A 26,663-nucleotide genomic window follows, 5' to 3' on the forward strand; every position below is an offset into this window, starting at 1 on the left:
CACTCACATTTTCCCTTTGTCTCTAGTGAAGCAGTAGAGCTGTACATTTGGGATTCAGAGTCTTTAGTCTGCTGAGTTTGTGTGCATTGTTCACCTGCGGCACTGTTACTATTAATCTGTACAGAACATCCCAGCCAGCAGGTTCCATGGGACCTGACACCGTTTTGGATAATAGAAGTTTTGTGGCTCAAGCGAGCAATGGCTTTTGTGTTCTGGGAAATAAGACTGTGGGAAGATATGTGGGGGTAAATTAGAACAACTTTTGGAGAGTGAGAAGTGCTTGTGCTACTGACATAGGATGGCCTAGTGGCTAGCACTCCTGCTTTGCAGCACTGTGGTCCTCGGTTCTAGCCCTAAAAAGGACATGAAAACAAGTTTTCCTCCCGGGACTCTGGTTTCCTCCCAGACGCAAAAGGCCTGCTGATGGGTTAATTGGCTCCTGTCTAAATTAGTATTATTGGGTATGTGAGATATGAATAGGAGATGACTGGGAAGATGTGGCTGGGATCAGATGAGTGGTGGGGAGAGGTGGCCTCTTTAGATCCATATTTTTTATTTCCTCCAACCTAGGTTATTTAAAAACATGACTGAAATAAAAAATAAAGGAATGTTGAATTGAGTCCCATCAGGTAAGCCCACCTATCAGATGTGCACTACAAATGTTTGGGTAAGCAAGGTTTCCGATCGGCGAGAGCAGCTGGTGCCTGAACAGAGGGGAGCACAGAGGAGGATGCACAGCACTGCACAGTTAAGAATTTGGCAGCTACTCAGCTGCTGGCTCACATAACAGAATAAAAGGTGAAGAAGCTGGCAGGACAGACACTGTTGGGAAGAAGCAGAGAAGGGGGAGGGGGCGCATTTAGGGGACCATTAACATAGGATGGGAAAAGAGGAACACCGTAGACTTGTCATTATGAGCGTCATCCATTGGGGTGCCTGATGACATTCACAAAGTTTTGCATGGTAGCTGCCAGGTTCACATACCATGTGGATGTGATCAGTGGCTTGTTAGCTGCTGATCACATTCATTCAGAAAACGGCAGAAATATCAGGTACAATTCAAGTGTAAGGTTATAGTCCCTACATTTACCATGAGCTTACAGTCTTCTAAAATGTTGTGAATGTAAGGGCTACTTAGTCAACCTGCTTCAAGCAATTCTGTTATGACACTCCTATGTCCACAGCAGTAAAACCGTTCATACAGGTGTATATTCAGTAGAATGTTAAATATGGTTTTATCTAGAAATGATGCAAGTATACAAAAAACCCTAAGGCTTCATGTACACGGGATGTTTTTACCTCTCCTGATCGATTTAGCTTGACAGATAGTAACCCACATTTAAAACGTCAGTTGTGCCGTGTTTAGCAGCGGTTTGCCGCATTTGCACTTAGAAGTGTTTTAAAAAAAAATATATATACTTTTTTTTTTTTTTTTTTTTTTTTTTTTAAATAGCCAAAAATGAAAAACGCCTGTAAACGAAATGTGGCGAAACGCGAGTTACCGCGTTTAGCAGCGTTTGGGGCTTAAAATGGCGTTTGGTGCCTCTAAACTCAGTTTCTGAACCCATTTTTGCGTTCCAAAAAAAGCCTCTAAACCCAACTGCCTAGAAACTACTGTAAACGACCTTGTGTACATGTACTGATAACATAACAGAGGAGAGTTCAGGACCAGCTGAAAAAAATGCCCAACTGTTCCTAAGCATCCGTTTACCAGCAGCAGTGTACATGAAGCCTAAAACTTTCCTGCAGTAATCCTCTGCATATGACTGTGGCAGAGGAGAGGTCCACACTCCAAGCCAGTCCGAACTACACAGCTTTGCTCAGTGCTGTCAGTCAGAAGTTAGAGCATGCTTACAGGAAGAGAGCAATGGGTGATGACTACTTCAGCGCACTGCTTTTTTGTCCTCTAAATGGCGAGGTCACTGACCTGGCTGTGCAGTCTGATAGGAGTTGCTAGAGCAGAAGACCTAAAGTGGTTGTAAACCTCTGACATGAAATATGAACAATACATATCCTATACTGTGTAATTGTCTTAATCCAGATCACCAAGGGGTTTATTTACTAAAGCTGGAGAGTGTAAAAGCTGTGCATGGTAGCCAATCTGCTTCTACATTTGGCCTGTGCAATTAAACTTCGACAAAAAACCTGGAAGCTGTCTGGTTTCTATGCAGAGTTGCACTCTCCAGTTTTAGTATATCAACCCCAAGTGTCATTTCACTCTGCTGCCTCGCTCCTCTACCTGCATGAGACACTTGCGACAAGTTCTCCTGACACCAAGACAAAAAAGGTGACGGGAGGGAACTCCAGTGCGCAGCCTCTGATTGACAGACAAATCTCTGATGCTGTGTGAAGGGGAGTGTGTCTCTTCTCTCTAATCAGATCTCGCTGAACTCTGCAGAGCGTAACTTCATCTCCGCACCCCCTGCTTTCTGGAAGCTGAGACAAGCTATATCAATTCTGGTCTTTGAACCGCTGTAGAGAAGAGGGCTGTAGATATACAGGTACAACTTATATAGGAGGATTTATTTAATCTCTTTGCATCACCTAAGGCCAGTCACTTCACTGAGTATATGTAAGGGTTTACAACCACTTAATTAGGGGCATTTTCAGTGCCTTCGAAACAATCCTATAGATTGCCTGCAGGTGTGGCCACTGAAAATACTTTGGCTGCAGGCTACCGACTCTGCAGCAGGATGTTCTATGCAGGTAAGTATACATCTAGGGCTGGGTAGGTAGTTTACTTGGGTCATTAAAGCTAGGAAAGATAGGTGCACTTTGTTATAGGGCATTTATCTTGTGCATGTTTAACCACTTGACCTCCGGATGATTTATGCCCCCTTCATGACCAGGCCATTTTTTGCGATACGGCACTGGGTTACTTTAACGGACAACTGCGCGGTCATACGACGATGTGCCCAAATACAATTTGTGCCCCCCCCCAACAAATAGAGCTTTCTTTTGGTCATATTTGATCACCTCTGCACTTTTTTTGTGCTATAAACAAAAAGACAATTTTGAGAAATAAAACTATTTTCTGCTATAAAACATATCCAATAAAAAATTTAAAATATGAAATGTCTTCATACATTTAAGTCAATATGTATTCTGCTACAATAAACGTATATTGATTGGTTATAGTGTCTATAAAACCATTGGATAGGTTTATGGATTTTTTTTTTTCTTTATTAGTAATGGCAGCGATCAGCAACTTATAGCGGGACTGCAATATTGCAGCAGATAATTTGGACACTGAAATGTTTGATTCTTTTTTTTGGGACCAGCGACTAATACAGTGATCGGTGCTAAAAAATATGCACAGTCACTGTACTAATGCCACTGGCTGGGAATGGGTTAACAGAGGCGATCAAAGGGTTAACTGTGTGCCTAACCAGTGTTTGTGTAATGTGTGGGAGGTGCTTTTACTAGGAGAAGGCATTGCTTTGCAGGAACCCAAGATCAATGCGCCCCCCCCCCCGGCAGAATGGCGATCTGCCTTGTTTACTTAGACAGATCACCGCTCTGGCTCTCTGCCTAATGATCAGCAGGTGCCGGTGGACATCGAGTCCTGCGGTTCCAGCAGATCCGCTCCTGCTGTGTATAATAACAGCGGGAGCGGGCGGTGCGCAACATGCCCCAGACTCGAAGTGCAGGATAGCTGATTGGCTATAATGCACATACTAGGTACATGATCCTGCGCAGGAGAGCCGCCTTGTATGTAAGTTATATGATCAGCAAGTGGTTAAAGTTAACAATGATGAGTACCAAAATATAGCTTTTTCTATTGTACAATATTGCTGGGATAGGAGGGGCAGCACTCAAATTCAGTCATCTTTTTAGTTTTCTCACCGTGTATGTATTTTTTTTTTGTTTCTTTGTAGTAACTGTGCTGGAAGAAAGACTTCCTTTTTTTTTTTTTTTTTTTTTTTTTTTGAAGAGTAGTTTAGCACTGCACCAGAAAACTCTATACCACAATATCTGATGGGAGCAATGCTTGTTTTCTTAGTAACCATCCTGATTTTTGTTCCTTACAGAAACGACACAAAGCTGACAATTTTGTGAACAAGAAAAAAACTCAAGGTAGGCCAAGTTGTGAGTTGTGATTTCCCGGTTGTGTGTTTTTTCTTTTTCTAGCACTGTGGAACCATCAGGTCTGCCGGCACCTTTTTATGGAGCCAGTTTTATGATGTGATCCTGTTGAGCTCGCCTGAAGAGGTTTCATTTACAAGCAAGGAATCTGCTGGCATACAGCAATAGTCATGATGTTCAGAGAAGCCGTATACTCTGAAGGGTGCTTAAAACACATTCATCTGGCACTGCCCTTTTCCTGGTATACAAACACATTAGCTTTTTCTACTTGGCGAAAAACTGATATATTCTGCCACTACATTATACAGTACACTGATCAGCCATAACATTACGACTGCTGACAGGTAACATGAATAGCATTGCTCTCATTAAAGTGCCACCTGAAAGTGGGTGGTATATACATTTATGTTGTAGTTGATGTTTTGAAAGCAGAAAAAATGTGAAAATGTAAGGATTTGAGCGACCAGGGCTAAACTGTAATAGTTAGACAACTAGGTCAGAGCAACTACAAAACTGCAGTTCTTGTGAAATGTAACTGGCCTGCAGTGGTCAGGACCCCCACCAGAAGTGGTCCAAGGAAGGATAACCGGCAAACTGGTGACAGGGTCATGGGTGGCCAAGGTTCATTGATGCAAATTAGAAGCGATGTCTGGCCTGTGTAGTCTGATCCAATATAAGCGCTACTGTTGCTCAAATTGCTGAAAAGGTAAATTCTGGTTCTGATAGGTGTCAGAACACACAGTTAATTGCAGTTTATCGCGTATTGGACTGTGTAACCGTAGACCAGTCAGGGTACCCATGCTGCCCTGTGTTCACAGCCAAAAGTGCCAACGATAGGCACATGAGCATCAGAACTGGACCACGAGCAATGGAAAATGTTTTTAAGGTGTTCACTTGGCCTCCAAATTCTTCAGATCTCAGTACAATCGAGTATCTGTGGGATGTGCTGTAAAAACAAGTCTCATCCATAGAGAACTCCCTCCTCCCTTCCAACCACAACTTACAGGACTTAAAGTAGCAGTAGACAACCTTTCTGCGGTTGAGATCTACCCGGACAACATGGGGGAAATCAAGTATCCCTGGGGAAATGGGGGGGGGGGGGTGCCCTACCCTATAAAAAAAATAACTACCAAGCCACCAATAAAAACACAGCATAGTGTCCTGTGACCCCCCCCCCACTGTCCCCCACTCCCCTTCACATTATCCCCCTCACAGTATTGTCTTCTGCTGCCCCCCATACAATAGATTTCTCTGCCTCTTTATAGCAGTGTCCCCTGCCCCCCTCTACACCACAGTAGGGTCCTCTGCCCCCCCCCCAAAGCACTGCCTTCTGTCCCCTTCACGTCGCCCCCCCTAAACTGTAGTCCTCTGCACCCCCATAGCAGTGTCCCCCCCCCCCCCAAAGCAATGTCCTCTGCACAACCTCCCCCTACGGTAGTGTCCTACAGTCTATGGGCCACAAAATCGCACTGTATCGCACCAAAGTAGCACAGTACCCTTAATAAGAAAGATTTTGTATAATAAGAAAATGGTTAATCAGTCGGTGAGATTGTTCTAGTCACGTCTATGGTCCTCTTGGATTAACCTGGAAGGTGGTTTGGGATAAACCTTTATGTAATTTGGCTGCTATTTTGTGCAAATCTCAGTAGACTGTGTAATAGATCTGATTGAAAGTTTTCTTTCCTCCTCTAGTTCTAAGAAATGGTGCCTGGGAGATCGTGCACTGGGAAAAGGTATGTTTCTGCTTGCATGTTTCTCAAAATGATTACCTATCTGCTTGCCAGCTATTTAATGATTTGTGGGAGCCCACAAAGTTGTGCTTCCCAAATGAACCCTGATGAAAAGAATTGACCACGATAAAAAAATATAAAAATGAGCATTTATATTGGCAACCAGTCAGATTTAAAGTTTCGTTCTCCATCTGTCATTTTTCAGTGCAGGTTTTAAATGAGATGGTTCTTAGTGTTACATTGATAAATGAAGCCAATTGTATCTCCATGTAAAAACCTCAAAACTTATTGTGAAGCCCATGGTACTGGTGTACCTACTCACAACTTTTTCACCTCCTAGTTTTTGAGCCAATAACAGAGAGAGAACGTTTTCCTTCATAAAATGTTAAATATAAAAGCAGTGTCTTTAGCACTGTCCCACTGTGGTCATTATTATTATAATCAGATTTAAGCTGGCTATCCACTGATCAGCCAATTCAGCAGGGACCATCTTCATTTCGATGGATGTGTGGCAGTCTGCTCAACAGAAATCAATCATTTACCAGTTCTATCAAAGGGACTTGTAGGAAAAATTTTCCTCAAACAGCGGCTACTGCCAATTAACTGCAGTCGCTGATCAGTGTATTCTGACAGTGGCACCCACTGCTTTCAGAATACAATGTCCTGGCGGGTGGGGATCCTTCCATCCACCTAGTTTGTGTGGATGGCGGAACCTGTTCATTTTCTTTTATTTAGCCCGCTGGCCAAACAAATAAAAACAATGTATGGGCAGCTTAAGACTAAGGCAAACTCTGAATGAAATAATTTCATCAGCGTTAATGGAAATTTTCTTTCCAGAGCATTTTTTGCCCAAACACCAATGCTTTGTGCATAGCAGAAGCTCCAACTGGAATTGCTTGAATATGCACCAGCATATCATGGTGAATAAAATAGCAAAAGTTATGCTTCTGTTCGTTTTCTTTGCTCTGTATCTGTCAATTTAAAACATTTTGAAGCTTTTTGTTTAGTGCAAAAAGTCATTTTCATTTTTTTTAATCTGCAGGTTTTATTAATGTTCTGGTTTTAAATATGCTTAAACTATATTAAAATATTCAATCAGTACCTGCGTTCACATGTACCCATTTGGGTGTCCGCATTCCATGACACAGCGTTCTTTGATTGCAACCTTTGGATTCCAGTCTGAATGCTCTGTTTATTTTCCATTATATTTTGCTATTTTGTCAAGCTCTGTGATGCTTATAATAGACTGCAAAAAAAAATAAAAATCAAGCAAGTATTTATGGTATTTTAGTCATAGGATCACCCCATACAGGGGAATGAGCAACATAGTAGATCTTACAATAAGGATGAGAGAAAATTCTGGACAGCCGCACTCCAAAAATTAGCCTTTTATTCATAAAAAATGATATAAAAAATACATGCCACAGCAGAACACAGGACAGAAGAGCTGACGCGTTTCACACTATCAAACAGTGTTTAATCACTAATGGTTAAGCACTGTTTGATGGTGTGAAACGTGTCAACTCTTCTGTCCTGTGTTGTGCTGTGGCATGTATTTTATATATAATTTTTTTGAATAAAGGCTAATTTTTGGAGTGCGGCTTGTCCAGAATTTTCTCTCATCCTTATTGCTATATGGATTGCCAGCACCTGCTGCTTCAATTCTGAGGAGAGGTTCATTTCCATTGATCTACTTGGAGTGGTGATTTCCCTTCCCCTTCTGTTCCTGGACTTTGCATAGTAGATCTTACCATATACATTTTCTATTTTTTAATGCTTAAATTATAACCCTGCTTTCGAGGATACGTGCGTGCTACCTTACATGTTGTATGGTGAGCTGTCTGTGGACATGGCTCTAGGCAGCTTTGTGCTGGCCATTCACAACCTTTCTGCTATTGGCAGGGGAAGCTGAAAAGCTGGGACAAGGGACAGAGCAGCGTAAAATCACCATGACCACATAAATCATGGTATACTAGCTGCAGAAAACTGCACATGGTTTTTATGGATCTTGTTGGCAGACCTTTTTAGGCCATGTTCACACTGACCTGAGACGAAACTCGCAAGACTTCGGATATGACTTCCATGCAATTTTAATGAACCAGATGCTATTTTGATCCGATTTTGAGATAAATGCGACTTGTGCTTTGACCAATCAAAAAATGTCTTTGGCTCTAGAATGCATGAAACCTCACGTCAAATTTATAATAAAAAAAAAAACGGCGTGGGGTCCCCACCACCTTGTGATGTCACAGACCCATGGGGCTCGGTCTCAGTTACATCACTGCATAGCCACGCCCCATAGCTATATAAGAACTGTCAGACGCCAGTGCTGACAGAATGGTGGGAGCCTGTGTCGTTTTTTTTCAGCGGGGCGGCTGTGGAAGACTTTGATTAACATTGGATCTACATCAGCAAACCTTATTCATTTTTTAATAAGTAAGAAACTGCCTTTATGTGTTTTTTTTTTTCTTTTTGTGGGAAAGGAACAAGGTGCTTTGGGGTGGGGGGTCTTAGGGGCTGGTATGGATTTGAGGGGGACACACCCCTCACCATTTTTTTTTTTTTTTAAATGCATTGCTAACATTGCCTCTGAGCACAAGTGGCATGTCACAGTTCAGATCAGTTAAAGGGTTTATTAACCCATCTATATAAAACTATGCCAGCCCCTCTATTATAGGCTGTCATAGCACACTATGTTGGTAGTTTTAAAAAACAAGTGTTCTAAATACCTAATTTGAACTATCCTCAGGCTGGTCACAGCACTCGCCACTTTACAGCTCTGATGGATTGCCCCTGCGGGAGGGGCCGTGATTTCCCTCTGACATCAGCCGGGGAGATCATGTGGCTGCTCGTCTCCTCTGCAGAAGCCCTGTATCCCAGCTGTAAAGTGGCCACGTGACCGGCCTGAAGACAGCTCAAATTTGGTATTTAGAACACTCGTTTTTCAAAACTTCTGACACAGTGTGCCAGTTGGCAGTGATAATTGAAAGTTTTTTATTTTTTTTATTTTACAAGAATAGCGGCGGGGGCGGGCCGGAGACGGACACAGAGGAGGATGATGGGCAGGAAGGAGGGGGTGAGGAGAGCAGAGGGGACAGATATGTATGATGGAGGGACGCAATCAGACCACGGTGATTGGTGCGGAGCAGCCCTGATTTTCGTGGTCTGTTTAGAGAGGTTATACAGGAAGTAGCAGTTTTTTTTTTTTTTTTTTGACATGTCATGCAACATGTGCGCTCGAAATCGGAGTGCTGGTCGGACCATGGTGAACAGGCCCTTAGCCTGCCTTTACACCTGTGTGGTGTGCTAAGGTGCATTATGACACAGATGTTAATGTGTGTTGTGGAAAAGCAGCCTTTATACTTTAAATGGGCTGTCAGGGCACAACGCACGAAAAAAAAAAAAAAAAAAATCACACAAGCCGTTTTTATGTTTCTTCAACAGGCACATAATGTAATTTCTCCTGGAAATATTAGAAATCCTATGTACACATAATTAATTTTTACAAGGGGCTGGATTTTATTTCATGTACTTGTTGAAGGTGCAGTTACACACATAGTATATGTAAGTATGAGCTTTGATAAACTGGCATAGTTAAATGAAATCTTGAGAATAGCTTTAGTAATTATATGTGTTCTTTGATTCTAGATATTCAGTATTCATTTTTGTGTCACATGCTATAATTCATTTTGTAAAAAAAATATGCAGTTTGCTCAGTCAATACCTGCAAACGTGTGTTGTTAATACTGCAAAAGTAGTTGCATAAGCTGGCCATTCATTGGACGATATTCGGTCGAATCAGCCAAGACCAGCCAAGTTTTGATCCGTGTGTGTGGCTGTGTCTGCCCGTTGCAGCCGCTGATTAATTTTTTCTGACAGTGGCAAATGTAGCTGTCAGAATACAATGTCCCGGTGGGGGGAGAGTCCTCCATCCACTTCATTTGCGTGGCTGGAGAAATCTTTTTTTTTTTTTTCCCGTTTGGCCAGCTGTTTGAAGGGGAAAAAAACTGTACGGCCAGCTTTCACCTTTAGGAGGTTGTCTCGCAATGCAGTATCGGTGTGCCCATACACTGCCACTTGTTTTATCAGTGTGACTTTAGGAGAAGATCTGGTGATTCCATGCAATGTTCCTTTTTCAGTCACTGTAATTTTGTAGGGCTCATTCCCATCAGCGAGTATACACCGCTCGTAAATGCCTCAAAGATGCTGCTTGCAGGACTTTTTATTTTTTTGACGTCCTGCCAGCGCAGCACCTCAGTGTGAGGGCACTCAGGCTTTCACACTGGAGTGACAGGAGAGGCACTTTGCAGGCGCTATTTTTAGCGCTATAGTGCCTGTAAAGCGCCTCAGTCTGAAAGTAGCCTAAGGGTGCTTTCACACTGGGGCGGCAGCGATAAAAATAGCGGCGCTTTACCATCATTTTGGGTGCGCTTTTTGGGCCCGTAGTGGCCGAAAAAGGGTTAAAAGCGCCGCTTTTGAATGGCAGGGACGTCTTAGGAGTGGTGTATTCACCGCTCCCACAGCGCCCCAAAGATGCTGATTGCAGGACTTTTTTTCCTGTCCTGCAAGCGCATCGCCCCAGTGTAAAAGCACCCAGGCTTTCACACTGGGTGGCAGGGGAGGCGTTTTTCAGGTGCTTTACGGGTGCTATTTTTAGCCCTTTCGTGCCTGGAAAACGCCTCAGTGTGAAAGTAGCCTAAGACTCGGTTCACACTGGTGTAACAAGGATACGACTTGAGACCCCAAGTCACATGTGAAATTCTGTGCACTTTCACACTGGGGCAGGGGGCGCCGGCAGTAAAGCGCCGCTAGCAGTGCGCTTTAGTGTATACACCAAAGATGCTGCTTGCAGGACTTTTTTTTAACGTCCCACAAGCGCTCTGCTCCAATGTGAAAGCACGTGGGCTTTCACACTGGAGTGGCAGGAGAAGCGCTTTACACACGCTATTTTTAGCGCTAAAACGCCTGTAAAGCGCCTCAGTGTGAAAGTAGCCTCAATGTTTCCCTATGAGAGCCTACTTGTTACTACAGAAGTCAATCCGACTTCAGAAAAGGTTCCTGCACTACTTTGGTCTGACTTTGATACGACTTCAATGCCAGAGAGTGTAAAAAGTCACATTGAGGTTGTACTGAATGTTGCGTGACTTTGGAGTCCGGCTTTTGTGAACCAAGCCTAACCTTCAGTTTGCCAAGTGCACAGGCTCTACTTTTTTTTTTTTTTTTTTTTTTAGTAAATCATCTCCACTTGTACTCTTAAGCCTCGTACACACGGTACGATTGTTGGCGAACCGAACGTCTGTTTTTTGCCAAAAGGGTGTGTGCCAGGATCTTGTCTTGCATACTAATGGTACACAATTGTCGTGCCACGAATGTAGTGACTTACTACGAGGAATTTCAGCTCTTGAGCGCCACCCTTTGGGCCCCTTCTGCTAATTTCGTGTTTGGTGAGCATTGATTTTAAGCATGCGTGATTTTGCTTTAGACTTTTGTGTGACGGATTTGTGTACTGACCATACAAAAATCTGACGTCAAGCTGTTGTCCGCTGAAAATTTAATAGCCTGTCATCCAACATTTATTGGCCGAAAATTGGACAATTGTCAAAAGGTGCGTACTAACGGTAAGTACAACAGTCTGTCACCAGACAATCCCCTACAATTGAACCGTGTTCGAGGCTTTACACAGGCTCCAATCCTTTCTTCTGTTGTGGAACGGCAGCCTTCTATTTATTGCTATAGGAGGCACTTATAGGAATTACAAGATTTTAATAATGAGAACGGTATCATTAGCACTAATCAGCATAGATTCATGAAGAATCGTTCTTGCCAAACCACTCTATTAACCTTCTATGAGGACTTGAGTTGCCATCTAGATAAAGGAAGGCCCATAGACGTGGTGTATCTGGATTTTGCAAAAGCATTTGAAACCGTTCCCCATAAACGTTTACTTTACAAAATAAGGTCCGTTGGCATGGACCATAGGATGAGTACATGGATTGAAAACTAGCTAGAAGGGCGAGTTCAAAGGTTGGTGATAAATGGGGAATACCGGAATGATCAGGGGTGGGTAGTGGGATCCCCCAGGGTTCTGTGCTGGGACCAATCCAATTTATTTTGTTCATAAACGACCTGGAGGAATGGGTAAACAGTTCAATCTCTGTATTTGTGGACGATACTAAGCTAAGCAGGGCAATAACTTCTCTGCAGGATGTGGAGACCTTGCAAAAAGATCTGAACAAATTAATGGGGTGGACAACTACATGGCAAATGAGGTTCAATGTAGAAAAATGTAAAATAATGCATTTGGGTGGCAAAAATATGAATGCAATCTATACACTGGGGGGAGAACCTCTGGGGGAATCTAGGATGGAAAAGGACCTGGGGGTCCTAGTAGATGATAGGCTCAGCAATAGAATACAATGCCAAGGTGCTGCTAACAAAGCAAACAGAATATTGGCATGCATTAAAAATGTGATTAACTCCAGAGATAAAACAATAATTCTCCCGCTTTACAAGACTCTGGTCCGGCCGCACCTAGAGTATGCTGTCCAGTTCTGGGCACCAGTCCTCAGGAAGGATGTACTGGAAATGGAGCGAGTACAAAGAAGGGCAACAAAGCTAATAAAGGGTCTGGAGGATATTAGTTATGAGGAAAGGTTGTGAGCACTGAACTTATTCTCTCTGGAGAAGAGACGCTTGAGAGGGGATATGATTTCAATATACAAATACTGTACTGGTGACCCCACAATAGGGATAAAACTTTTTTGTGGAAGGGAGATAAACAAGACACGTGGCCACTCATTAAAATTAAAAGATAAAAGGTTTAACCTTAAACTACATAGAAGGTTCTTTACTGTAAAAGCGGCAAGGATGTGAAATTCCCTTCCACAGGCGGTGGTATCAGTGGGGGGGCATTGATAGTTTAAAAAACTATTAGATAAGCACCTGAACAACCACATCATACAGGGATATACAACGTAATACTGACAATACTGATAATCACACATAGGTTGGACTTGATGTGTCTTTTTTCAACCTCACCTACTATGTAACTATGCAAATTGTGTGCTGGATGGGACACAATGGGGTTGATTTACAAAGAGTAGAGGAAGTTCACAAAATGTATAAACTGTAAATTGAAGCTGTGTTTACTTGAGAGCTGAACCCTTGGCAGACAGAAGACAAAAATTAATGGAGCCCTGTGTTCATTAATACATCAAAGTGGTTGTAAAGGCTCGAGGTTTTTTTACCTTCATGCATTCTATGCATGAAGGTAAAAACCCTTCTCTGTGCAGCAGCCCCCCTAGCCCCTCCCCCCCCCAATACTTACCTGAGCCCCAACGCGATCCAGCGATGTGCACGACATCCTCAGCTCTCTGGGTACTCACTCCTCATTGGCTGAGGTAGCCTGTTACTGTCAATCATAGCCAGTGAGCCAATAAAAGGAGGGGAGGGGGAGCTGGAGCTGCGGCTGTGTGAGAGCTCGGCTTATGAACATGCCTGCTCGGGTGCCCCCACAGCAAGTTGCTTGCTGTGGGGGCACTCCCCAGGAGGGAAGGGTCAGGAGTGCCAGCAGAGGACCCGAGAAGAGGAGGATCGGGGCTGCTCTGTGCAAAACCACTGCACAGAGCCGGTAAGTATAACATGTTTGTTATTTAAAAGAAAAAACAAGCCTTTACTATCACTTTAAATTTTATTTTTAAATGCAAGCTGTACAAGTACCTGAGTTTGACCTGTTATCGGCCTATAGAGGGAAGTTTCAGGAAAAAAACTTACATTTTAAATAAGGAACTTTGAAGCAAAATAAGGGTCAGTGCCCATCTGCAGCCAAGAAGCATGCTGATAGGAGAGTGACAGAGATGAGCTCATTACTGTGCTGCTACTCTTTCCACTGGCACCAGCAACAGGCCATTGTTTTTTTTTTTTTTTTTTTTTTTAAATTCTTTGTACATGATTTTTTTTTATTCTTTGTATATGGCTTTATTCACAAACATTCACTTTTCTAGTTGAGCAGCTTCTGCTCCTTTAGTAAATCAGTACTGCTGCGTTTAAACAGCAAATGTTTGGCCTACGTGTGATCAGAACTACTCTAGAAGTGGCTGCTCTGTAAACTGATGGACAGGAGAGGGAGGTACATAAGTAGTCTGAAAGTATGGAAGAGCTCTGTGTAGGTGTCAGCTGTATTCTCACTTTTGTTGTGCAGTTCACAAATGCAGTATATCACAGCAAAGCTGGCTGGTTCACCAAAGAATGTGCATTAATATGTGTATGTGTTGCTTTTTATTGCTTTTTGCTTGTTGCTTTTTATTGCTTTTGCGTGTGTATAATTTGACTGAATTGGCAGCTTGTTCTACTTTAATCCTCAGTGACATAGTTCAGCTTTGTCTTCCGTTTGATCAGCATAGCCCATCCCGTCACAGTAAGAATATAGACAATGACATGGATTGGTAACAGAAAAATTTCTGGAACATCTTCCAGTGTTTCCGAAAATACAGATCTGGTCTATCTGCTAAATGAAAAGGCCAGTTATGTGTTATAATGGTGCGATAACACGCAGGCATGGTTGGGTGAATGGCTTGTTGTTCATCCTCTGTAATGGAAGTGCCAAGAGACACATTGCACAAGGAAACTGATGGTAATGCAGTTATATTAATGGTAGAACAGATAAATCTTTAATGTGTTCTTCTGAGTTCACTAACTGGAAATAATTGATCCTCATTAAGACAGAGTATTGTAGCCTCTTATTACTTTTCTCTGGTTGGTTTCACTTTTTTTCTCCTCTCCAAAAAGAGAACAGCAGTACTTATGAATAAATAACACTGAGAGACTCATTTGCTGTGGAATTAATTAGCATGGTTGGTATACCACACCCCAGCAGCACAATACAAGAATACAAGGACGGCCTAGGCGATAAATACATATCTCCTAGGGCTTGGATCTCGTATACAGGGTTTTCATTAAATATTTAAGATTTAGGGTCATTTTTTTATGTAACAGTTGAGGTCTTTTTGATAGAGCAACAGGTTACCTCTAACATTACACTTATCTTTTTGGAGCTCTTTTACTGGCCCTAACCAATATAATATGTTTGTATTAAGTGATGGATTTAAATTTTAATTTGTGATTTTTTTTTTTTTTTTTTTTCCCCAATAAATCCTTGTTTTTAAAGAGTGGGATTGCAACATTAAAAGGATAATAAGCCAAGGTTTGCCAATGCATGATTGTCTATACATAGAGATGTTAACCCCTTCACGCTGTCCTTACGCAAATATGCGTTCTCGGCTTGAAGGGGTTGTACCGGGGTGCATGCATCACCCTTAGTACGTTTTTTTTTCGAGCCAGCGGTTGGAATTCTTGGGATAACAACCGATGCGGCTGTTATCCTAAGGAGCGGGAGGGGACATCCCCACCCCCTGTCCTTCCGCTGCTCTCTGTGGCTCTCCTGTCCCACCGGGAGGTCCTAACGACCAGCCGACACATCCACCAGCTGGCCGAAGGCCCAAAATAAGCCAAAATCAACTTTGATCTGGTCTCGGATCTAGTAACCTGGAAGCGGTCATGACATCACTTCCAGTTTACTCGCCTGCCAATGGCGCAGATTTTTAAAAATCCCTAGTAGTCCTAAACGCCAATTTTGGTAATTTGAATACTTTTAAGTGCAAAGGAGGGATTTGGGGTCTTATAGACCCCAGATCCCCCCATAAAGAGCACCTATTACTGTCACAGCGGATGTTTACATTCCTTGTGACAGCAATAAAATGTATTTATTTTTTTTTAAAGAGACAGTGTACAAAAAAAAAAAAAAATTTTTAAAGCGCCCCATCCCTCCGTAATCGTGTGGAGAAGCAAACACCTACGTAAGTCGCACCCGCAAATGTAAACGGTGTTCAAACCACACATGTGAGGTATCACCACGATCATCAGAGTGAGAGCAATAATTCTACCACAGGACCCCCTCTGTAACTCTGAACTGGTAACTTGTAGAAATTTTTAAAGTGTTGTCTATGAAGATTTTTAAGTACTGTAGTTTGTCGCCATTCCACGAGCATGCGCAATTTTAAAGCATGACATGTTGGTTATCTCTTTACTCAGCGTGACATGATCTTTCACGTTTTACAAAAAAATTGCACTAACTTTACTGTTTTTTTTTTTTTTTTTTAATTCATGAAAGTGTCTTTTTTTTTTTTTAAAAAAAATTGCGTTTGAAAGACCGTTGCGCAAATACTGTGTGACATTAAATATTGCAATGATTGCCATTTTATTCTCTAGAGCCTCTGCTAAAAAAAATATAGATAATATTTGGGAGTTCTAATTAATTTTCTAGCAAAAAAATACGGATTTTAACTTGTAAGCAACAAATGTAAAACATTTGTCCTAAACTTAAAAAAAAAAAAAATTGAAATTTTCAGGTCTGAATATGAACCAGGCCTTTTTTTTAGCCTACATTTAGTCACTTTTTTTTTTTTTTTTTGGTTAATCGGCACAAGTGACTGTGCTTATGGGTGGGCAATGCAAAGTGCCCCTTGTGCTGCTGGGTGTGATTTTTATTTGAATTTTCTGTCCTGATTCCCCCCGTCCATTTCCCCTCCTCTCACCTGCACAGCTGCAGTCTTCTGATGGCTTGGGGGTTAATACAAGGCAAGAGACCTGTCTTATGCACTCGTCAAGCACGCTAACACTATGCCCATCCTTTCCACTCACCTCTTCCATTGATAGAAGCTGTGCTTTAGCTTTCATGAATGATAAACAATCTATGAACTTTCATTGAACTTTCATTTATCCACCCATTGTTCATTCACTTTTATGAATGAAGGAGGGCTAGGAAATGGCGAACATAGGTGGCACTCCTGATGAGTGCCTATGATGGGTCCCTTGGCTTGTATTAACCCCTGCAGCATTGGAAGATTGCTTTGATGTAGGGGTTGGTCAGAAAACAGATTTTAACTAAAACCGTAGTTGGCAGTACAAGGGACACTTCATTCACCTTTTTTTTTTTTTTTTTTTTGCTTTAACTTAAAAAAAAAAAAAATCAAAATAAGTAAATTTTGTGTAAACACATAGCTGTTTGCCTCAGTCTAAGTGCCATAGTAAAATTTGGAATGGACAATGAGCAGAATGGGGGTGCCTTCCATCTGACTCCCGGGTGAGTCAGCCATTCTGGCTGCTTCTAGTGAGTCATTGGATTCTGACATCAGCGCATTGGCTGGCATAGAGTAAAATCTGTTGGCAAAAAGGACTCTGTTGCTCATGGCTGAATTGTAGCACAGCAATACCTTCTAAATATGAAATGTTATCTCTGTTTATGCAGCTTAGAGTCCCCAGTGAGTGATAAAATATGCTTTCATATGGTGGTGCAAGCCTATGGTTCTTTGTACTACCTTCATGTCTGACTTCAGCATCTCTTACTATCCAAGAATGAAATCGGATATTTTGGGTACGGTTGCATAATGCCTTTTTGTAGTTGCTGTCACATTTTAGCAAAGTGGAATTTTCCATACTGTTGGTACTCTCGATATGTTCCTTATGTATCTTGTGCATTGACATTCTTCTTGTATGTAGGTCCCACTATAAAGCATTGCTGTGCCATTGTAATTTGTCTTCTCTACATGTGTAAAGTCGAGGCAGAGACCAGTTTGGGAAATGCAGATTGCTGAGGCTGCTTTCACACTGAGGCATTGGGGGCGTCGGTGGTAAAGCGGCTCTAAAAATAGTTTTAGCGGCGCTATTCAGCCGCTAGCGGGGCACTTTTTACCCCCACTAGTGGCCGAAAAAGGGTTAAAACTGGCCGCAAAGCGCTGCTGCAGTGGTGCTTTGCCGGCGGTTCAATGGCACTGCCCATTGATTTCAATGGGCAGGGGCGCTTTAGGAGCGGTGTATACACTGCTCCTACAGTGCTGCAAAGATAAAGATGTGCACCAATTCTAGCACTAAGATTAGTACATTTATCGAACCCATTAGAGTTTATTTTCCATTCTGCATACAGAGGTGTAAAGCAGGAGACGGTAGCTGTTTAGAGAGTGGGGCATAATGTTTCTTTCCTGTTCATTAAAGGACACTGCTTACACTTGACCATAGGGTTATAGCGCCACCTTCAGGAGTAGGACACTAGGCATAATAAAAGAACGCAGCACTGCCTATGGGCAGTCCTAACTAGTAGTCGAATCCCCCCCTCCATCTACAATAGGCAGCTCCATTTTTTTTCTGCCTAGTTTAAAAGGACCTATAGGGTTCCTTGCTTGAGACTCTTGGTTCAAAATGTTTTTTTTGCTCTGCCTTTTGGATTTTTTCCTGTGAAGCTCTACATTTCACAGCCAAGCTGGACAACAGGCTGGATACTCTAGGTCCAGTAGTCACCCTAGCCATTGATTGGATAGTAAAATAATCAGTGGACAGTTACTTTATTATTATTACTAATCTACAAATAGAATAGCATTCTTTTTTAAAAAGAAAAAACTGTGTTGGCAACCATGAACGTAAGAAATCTTGGGGAAAAAAAAGTGGGAGAATTGGATCCAATCATGTAGCCAAGAAAGGTCTGCTGAGGTCCTCCCCAGGTCTGCAGGTAGTTTGTTCTTTGGCTCTTCAGAACAGCTTTTTGACAAATAGATCTTTTGTTGTTTCTCATGTAGCTGCTCCATTGTAATCAATGTCCCGCTTCACTCTTATCCAGTAAATGCAAGCATCTTGCAGTCTGGGAAAAATGCTTCTGTCTGTGTAAAATGAAGAAAGTTCTGTAAAGATAGCAGTGGTGTTCTGTGATTGGAACTAAGCAATGGTACTTAGTCACAGCAGTATATTCTTCTCCTCAGTAATACATCACTGTTAGTTCTGGCTTCTATGGAGGAGCAGAGCCCAAGGAAATGGGGTTGGAATTGAGTTTTGTCAATTGAAAAGATTTCTGATTTCTTTCTTTTTGAATACAAATCTTGTACCTTTTTATGCTAAACAAAGGGACTTGGTCAAGCCTCTGGTAAGAGTGGACTTTGAACTGATAATTTACCAAGTGCATGCCTTCCTTGCATAGTATTATATAAAGTGGTATATAGGGCTGCAACTAATGATTATTTTCATAATCGATTAGTTGGCCAATTATTGTTTCGATTAATCCGTTAATAACCTTAAAAAAAAGTGTGCTGTCTAATTTAGTTAATATGTAAAGTTTTTAAAAAAGGGCAATTTTTTCTTAAATATCTCTATGCAGTGGTAAATGTAAATAACCAATTATATGGTTAGGGAGCAAAATCTCTAATCCACTCTGAGAAGAACAGACAGAAGAGAGATACTGTATATACTATTAGAGGAGAGATATACTATTAGAGGAGAGATATACTATTAGAGGAGAGATATACTGTATAAAGTATTAGCGGAGAGATATACTCTATATACTATTAGAAGAGATATACTGTTAGAGGAGAGATATACTGTATATACTATTAGAGGAGAGATATACTGTATATACTATTAGAAGAGATACACAGAGGAGAGATATACTGCATAAAGTATTAGTTGAGAGATATACTATATATACTATTAGAAGAGATACACAGAGGAGAGATATACTGTATAAAGTATTAGTGGAGAGATATACTGTATATACTATTAGAAGAGATATACTGTATATACTATTAGAGAAGATATACTGTATATACTATTAGGAGAGATATACTATTAGAGGAGAGATATACTGTATATACTATTAGAGAAGATATACTGTATATACTATTAGGAGAGATATACTATTAGAGGAGAGATATACTGTATATACTATTAGAGGAGAAATATACAAAAGGCACCGTTTTGCGTTAAAAAAAAAAGTCCCTGACCCTTTCCAAATACGCAGCGGTTGAAAAAAGCATAGATGTGAACATGTCCCATAGGAAACCATGTAAATGAATGTATTGTAGTTTTTCTGCACAAAACCACCAGAAAAGACATAGATGTGAACCAGGTCTAAGACGTTTAGTAACATAATGGGGTTAAAAAAAACTAAAATTAGTACAAAAAAGGCAGATAATCACTACTGTAAGGGGTTCATTTTTTTTACTGTAGAACTGTGAATGTAATATTTACAGTAGCGATTATTTGCTCTTTTTGTACTATAAAGGGCTAATTTTAGTTTTTTTTTTTAACTCCATTATGTTATTGGCCGATTAATTGATTATGAAAATAGTAATCTATTGTCGATTAATCAATTAGTTTCAGCCCTAGTGGTATAGCCTATTCTCGTCTATTATAGCCTATATAGCCTATTCTCGGCAGCCATACAATGGTAATATTTCAGAACAATGTCAAGACTACCAGGCCCCATTGTCACGTGTGGTTAGCTTATTGCAAATGGGCAAGTCTTTTAAACCATGGAGGGGTTGGCATACAGGAGACTTCACTCCGTCTTCATATACAGTAAAGCCGGTGTCTCGAGGCAAGGGGACATTACCTCTATGGAGGCACAAAAGATTGAAAATGAAGTGGTGTGCGTTAGCTTTCAATGCCATTTGTTATTTTAGTGAGAGCTTCTTGGTGCCTGGGCTGTGTTAAGTGCTATTCTACATAAGAGCACAGTGCAGAGGGGACTCTTGCAGATCTAATAATTTAGCGTCTTCCAGGCTTCAGTGCTCTTAATGTAATTTTTCTGGATAAATGAAATCACTGTACAGTTTGGTCAACCAAACCTGTCAAATTCATGGCTTGACTTCTGCCACCAACCACTTTGCTTGATTTTGTTTGGTCAATGCAGGTTACACATCTGCTTTCTTTAGCCTTAAAGAAGAGCTCTCAATCATATATTTTTTTTTTTTTTTTTAATTCCCCCAGAGGACCAACTGCATATAGCACATGATCTCGTAATGCTGGCTATAGCCCAAATTGTCATGGGGAAGGTACAGCCAGCACAGAATTTCTGCCCCTCTCTCAGCTGTTTGATGTGGCACTAAAAAGAATGGACAATCAGCCCTGCTTGTTCATTTAGAATAGAAAAAGTGTAAAGCTTGTGTAAAAGCAGCTGCCAATAGATTACACAGAGCCGCTTTTAGGACATGTTTTTTATTTTTTGTAGTCAATTTTTTAAGTATTGACTAACTGTACTATGTACTATGCTTTAAAGTATTCATACCCATTGAAATGTTCCACATTTTGACATGTTTCAACCAAAAAGGTAAATGTATTTTTTTTGGGATTTTATGTGATAGACCAACACAAAGTGGCACATAATTGTGAAGTAGAAGGAAAATAATAAATGGGTTTTTAAAATCTTTTACAGATATATATCTGAAAAGTGTGGTGTGCATTTGTATTCAGCCCCCTGTACTCTGATACCCCTAACTACACTCACTGGCCACGTTATTAGGTACACCTTGCTAGTACCGGGTTGGACCCCCTTTGCCTTCAGAACTGCCCTAATTCTTTGTGGCATAAATTCAACAAGGCGTTGGGCACATTCCTCAGATTTTGGTCCATAGTGACAGGATGGCATCACGCAGTTGCTGCAGATTAGTCGGCTGCACATCCATGATGCAAACACTACATCTCAAAGGTGCTCTATTGGATTGAGATCTGGTGACTGTGGAGGCCATTGGAGTACAGTGACCTCATTGCCATATTCAAGAAACCAGTGGTGAGATGATTTGATCTTTGTGACATGGTGTATTATCCCGCTGGAAGGAGTCACCAGAAGATGGGTTCACTGTAGTCATAAAGGGATGGACATGGTCAACAACAATACTCAGGTAAGCCGTGGTGTTTAACTACCTGCAGTCTGCCTACTGCTTATTTATGGCTCTATTGCACAAAAACACGTACCTGTACATCATTTCGTGCAACAGCCACTGGGTGGTCACGCACCATCGTGCACTGTTTGGACACAGGGGATGGCAATCAGTTGAGTCCGACGGACCTTATGTCCACTGGCCACCCGGGATCCTTCCCCAGAGAGGCAGAGCGGTGAAAACAAGGCAGATCCCATTTTGACAGGGATGAAGTTGGAGATCTTGTGTTCCTGCTAAACAGGAACATCGATCTATGTCTTCATCCAGTCAGACCATCCCCCGCACAATTAGCAAGCACCAATTAGGAGCACACTTAACCCTTTGATCGCCCCTGATAACCCATTCCCTGCCAGTGTCATTAGTACAGTAACGTGCATATTTTTAGCACTGATCACTGTAATAATGTCACTGGTCCCCAAAAAAGTGTCATTGTTAGTTGGGTGTCCCATTTGTCCACCGCAATATCGCAGTCCTGCTAAACATTTGCTGACCGCTGCCATTACTAGTAAAATAAATAAAATGCTATAAAAATATCCCATAGTTTGTAGACAGGATAACTTGCGTAAACCAACATACGCTTATTGGGATTTTTTTTACCAGAAATATGTAGCAGAATACATATTGGCCTAAATTGATGAAGAAATGTATTTATTTTTTTTTGGATATGTTTTATAGCGGAAAATAAAAAAGTAGTTTTTTTATTTTTATAGCTCAAAAAATAAAAACCACCACAAAAAAGCTCTATCTGTGGGGAAAAAGGACATCAATTTTATTTGGGTACAGCATCGCATGACCACGCAATTGTCAGTTAAAGTAAAGCAGTGCTGTATCTCAAAAAATGGCCTGGTTATTAAGGGGGTAAAACCTTACAGGGCTGAAGTGGTTAAACGATGCTCAATTGGTACTAAGGGGCCCAGTGTGTGCCAAGAAAATATCCCCCCACATCATTACACCACCAGCCTGAACCGTTGGCAGGATGGATCCATGCTTTCATGTTTATGTCAAATTCTGACCCTACCATCTGAATGTCGTAGCTAAAATCGAAACTCCTCAGACCAGGCAACGTTTTTCCAATCTTCTATTATCCAATTTTGATAAACCTATGTGAATTGTAGCCTCAGTTTCCTGATCTTAGCTGACAGGAGTGACACCCAGTGTGGTTATCTGCTGCTGTAGCCCATCTGCTTCAAGGTTCGAAGTGTTGTGCGTTCAGAGATGGTATTTGGCATACCTTGGATTTAACGAGTGGTTCTTTGAGTTACTGTTGCCTTTCTTTCATCACCAGTCTGCCCATTCTCCTCTGACATGAACAAGGCATTTTCGTCCACACAACTGCCGCTTACTGGATATTTTCTCTTTTTCAGACCATTATCTGTAAACCCTAGAGATGGTTGTGTGTGAAAATCCCAGTAAATCAGCAGTTTTTGAAATACTCAGACCAGCCCGTCTGGCACCAACAACTATGCCACATTCAAAGTCGCTTAAATCCCCTTTCTTCCCCATTTTAATGCTCGTTTTGAACTTCAGCAAGTCGTCTTCTACATGCAATGAGTTGCTGCCATTGAGTTGGTTGATTAGCAATTTGTGTTACCAAGCAATTGAACAGGTGTTCCTAATAATAAAGTGGCCGGTGCATGTGTATACGTGTGTGTATATGTGTGTGTGTGTGTGTGTGTGTATATATATATATATATATATATATATATATATATATATATATAAATAAATATAATGTGTGTATGTTTATCTTCTATGTGCCCAAGGTGTGACTTGTGTTTATCCAGTGTGGAAAAACGCAGGTCACTGCACATAACGTGAACAAGCTCTTAGACTAGATTCACACTAGAGCTTAGTGCGGGAAACCCTCCTTCCATGTGTATTTCCCGCACTGTTCTAATTGCACTGCAGTTGCGATGTGAAGTGGGCATCAATCCCAAACACTGTGTTTGCCTCCACCAGATCGCATGGTACAAAATTACCATGGAATCCAGTTGCAGCGTGTTTCCAAAAGTGAATGAATGAGCTCAAATCTCACTGCACTGAATCACATGTAAATTGCACAGGAATGCACAGCTCAATCCTGTGTGATTCATAGTGTGAACTGGGGCTAAATGTTTTTTGTAATGCGCTGCATAATTTATTGGCTCCTACATGCATAAATCTAGTGCTCCTTCACAACACTTCAACACAACCCCGAAGCAAGGACAGGGCAAAGAGCCTTGCTTTTTAATGGTGCCAGTTAAAACATTTTCTGTGGAAAAAAAAATGCATTGAATGCTTTGCAACACAGTGAAAAAAAAACAGTGCTGTAAAAAAAAAACAAAAAAAAAAAAATGCATGTGGTAGCGTAAGAACTGGGGCGTGATTGGACACCTAGGATAGGGATTTGAAGATAAATCTGTTAACTACTGTGACCACCTATACCATCATTTCCTCTGGGTGTCTGAGATATCCCTATAGACTTTTATGGTAAAGACAAAATGGGAACTGGAAGTGGTTTGGCCCAGGACTTTCAGTCATATTGGTGGAATTTTTATATATATATATATATATATATATATATATATATATATATATATATATATATATATACACTATATTACCAAAAGTATTGGGACACCTGCCTTTACGCGCTCATGAACTTTAATGACATCCCAGTCTTAGTCCGTAGGGTTCAAAATTGAGTTGGCCCACCCTTTCCAGATATAACAGCTTCAACTCTGGGAAGACTGTCCACAAGGTTTAGGAGTGTGTCTATAGGAATGTTTGACCAGAAGCGCATTTGTGAGGTCAGGCACTGATGTTGGACGAGAAGGCCTGGCTCGCAGTCTCCATCCTAATTCATCCCAAAGGTGTTCTATCGGGTTGAGGTCAGGACTTTGATCCGATGACCAGTCAATTTCCTTGACCCCAAACTCACTCATCCATGTCTTTATGGCCCTTGCTTGGTGCACTGGTGTGCAGTCATGTTGGAACAGGAAGGGGCCACCCCCCAAACTGTTCCCACAAAGTTGGGAGCATGAAATTGTCCAAAATGTCTTGGTATGCTGACACCTTAATAATTCCCTTCTCTGGAACTAAGGGGCACAAGCCCAACCCCTGAACCTAAACCCAACAGAACACCTTTGGGATGAATTGGAGCAGAGACTTCAAGCCAGACCTTCTCATCCACATCAGTTCCCCACCTCACAAATGCGCTTCTGGAAGAATGGTCAAACATTCCCATAGACACACTCCTAAACCTTTTGGATAGCCTCCCCAGAAGAGTTGTTATAGCTGCAAAGGGTGGGCCAACTCCGTAATGAACCCTACGGCCTGGGATGCCATTAAAGTTTATGTGCATGTAAAGGCAGGTGTCCCAATACTTTTGGTAACATAATGCTTTTGTCTACAGCCGTATGCTGCTTCCCCTATTCCTGTTTGCTGGATTTCTGTTGAATTGCCCCATAAGATGTGAATTTGTGGTCTTGTTTTCTCAAAGGTTTTGGTGTACCACTTAGTATACAAAAATACCCCAATGCTCTCTCTGTATATTCCTGTGCTCGGATTTATTACTAGTGCATGTGTTTAATGCTTTTGCTTCTAGAATGCTTTTTACAGACTCTTAACCAGTTCACAGTTTCTTTCAGGTAAATGTTGGAGATATAATTAAAATAAATGGCACAGAGTATATACCCGCTGACACTATTCTGCTCGCATCAAGGTAGAGATGCCCGTTGGTAACACTATAAAGTCTGGTTCTCTACCCTGTTTTGACTTCCATTATTACAAGGAAATATGGAAAAACTGAGCATGGCAGCCAGATTGGACTATGGCAAACCTTTCTCTGGAATTCTGTTGCACTACACAAGATTCATTTACTGTTTTTCTTTATTTCCTTGAAGTTCTTCTATTCAACCCATCCAAATAATATGCATGTTTTCAGAATCTGCTTTATAACTGGGTCTGTATTTTTCATTTAAATTAATTTATGTGTAATTTTATATTGGCTAAAGAATTTAAAGGGGAAGTCCAGCTTGCTTAACATGTAGTCATTTTTACGAATTAGTTACGTTTTCTTAACATATTTTTTAATCCCGTCCTTTTACATTTATGACCCCGTTACAAACAGTGGATGAAAACATCAGTCTCTTTATTTCTTAACCTACAAATTTCCTCCCAAGTTAATATTTCAATTTTTTGTCTCTGTCTCCTTTGTTTCCCATTGATTTCCATTCTGATCATGTTCGTATTGGGATACATAGGTGGCTATAGGGGAGATAGTGAAAGTGACCAATGGGGAACATCTCCCAGCTGACCTCATCAGTCTTTCATCCAGGTCAGAGAAATGCTGGGGCAGACTGTGCAAATGGGTCCTGCTACACCTCTACCACCTTCTTTACAGAAATAAAAAATCTCATACTTGACCATACCACTTAAACCATACACATTTTCAATCTGAGTGTAAAATCAACTTTGAATTTACCAAAACTTTGTAATATGAGTAAAAATATAAACAATTTGTTTCAGTTTATATCCAATGTGCAGGCATATACATTACATAGTTAATTTGAAGGGACATTATACACTCGAACTGTACAGTGTGTGGCTAGTTAAAGGTTTTAGGAAATCTACTCCTGTCTTTAAATGCTTAGAGAAGATCTGTGCGAAGAATTGACTTCATCAAAAGTGTGATCTCTGTACAATTATAGAAGATTTGGTTTACCTGACAAGCTGCGTTATTTTCCTTTACAAAAAAAAAAACGAACAGCTGTTCCCCCTTCCTGCCACCTGTTTTGCTGCCTCTAAGCCATTTTTAATCTGGGCCGCAGTTCTCCCCCTGTCTGCCTATGTAAATTAACTTGGCTTCGACATGCACCATATTCTACAAGTGGGTGGAGCCAATGCTATGTATTCTTATTCCCCAATTGTATTGCAACCTATCTGGTGATTAACACTAGTAATTTAAATAGTGACATGGGTAATACTGTTAAATGTTGTGCCCCCCACTTACAACAAAACATTGCTAACAATACATAGTTAGGTATCTGCAAAGGCCGCTGGACCATGACGTCTAGGAAACTGCAGTTGATGGTGCAACCAAGTGTAG

The 26,663-nt window shown here is 41.2% G+C and overlaps 1 protein-coding gene across 7 annotated transcripts in view; it reads left to right on the forward strand.

Moving 5' to 3' along the window:
- ATP8A1 (ATPase phospholipid transporting 8A1) overlaps positions 1 to 26,663 on the forward strand; it is a 339,326-nt gene that overhangs the window by 126,374 nt on the left and 186,289 nt on the right. For 6 of the 7 annotated variants that reach the window (XM_073608500.1, XM_073608506.1, XM_073608501.1 and 3 more), the window contains exons 6-8: positions 4,032 to 4,077; positions 5,779 to 5,819; positions 25,204 to 25,277. In XM_073608500.1, the coding sequence (XP_073464601.1) occupies positions 4,032 to 4,077; positions 5,779 to 5,819; positions 25,204 to 25,277 (161 nt within the window). Of the gene's footprint in view, positions 1 to 4,031; positions 4,078 to 5,778; positions 5,820 to 25,203; positions 25,278 to 25,818; positions 25,893 to 26,663 lie in introns of all 7 variants that reach the window. The other variant, XM_073608505.1, reaches the window with a different exon arrangement.

The sequence above is a fragment of the Aquarana catesbeiana genome, linkage group LG01 (genome assembly GCF_042186555.1).
Source record: "Aquarana catesbeiana isolate 2022-GZ linkage group LG01, ASM4218655v1, whole genome shotgun sequence".
Classification (NCBI taxonomy): domain Eukaryota; kingdom Metazoa; phylum Chordata; class Amphibia; order Anura; family Ranidae; genus Aquarana; species Aquarana catesbeiana.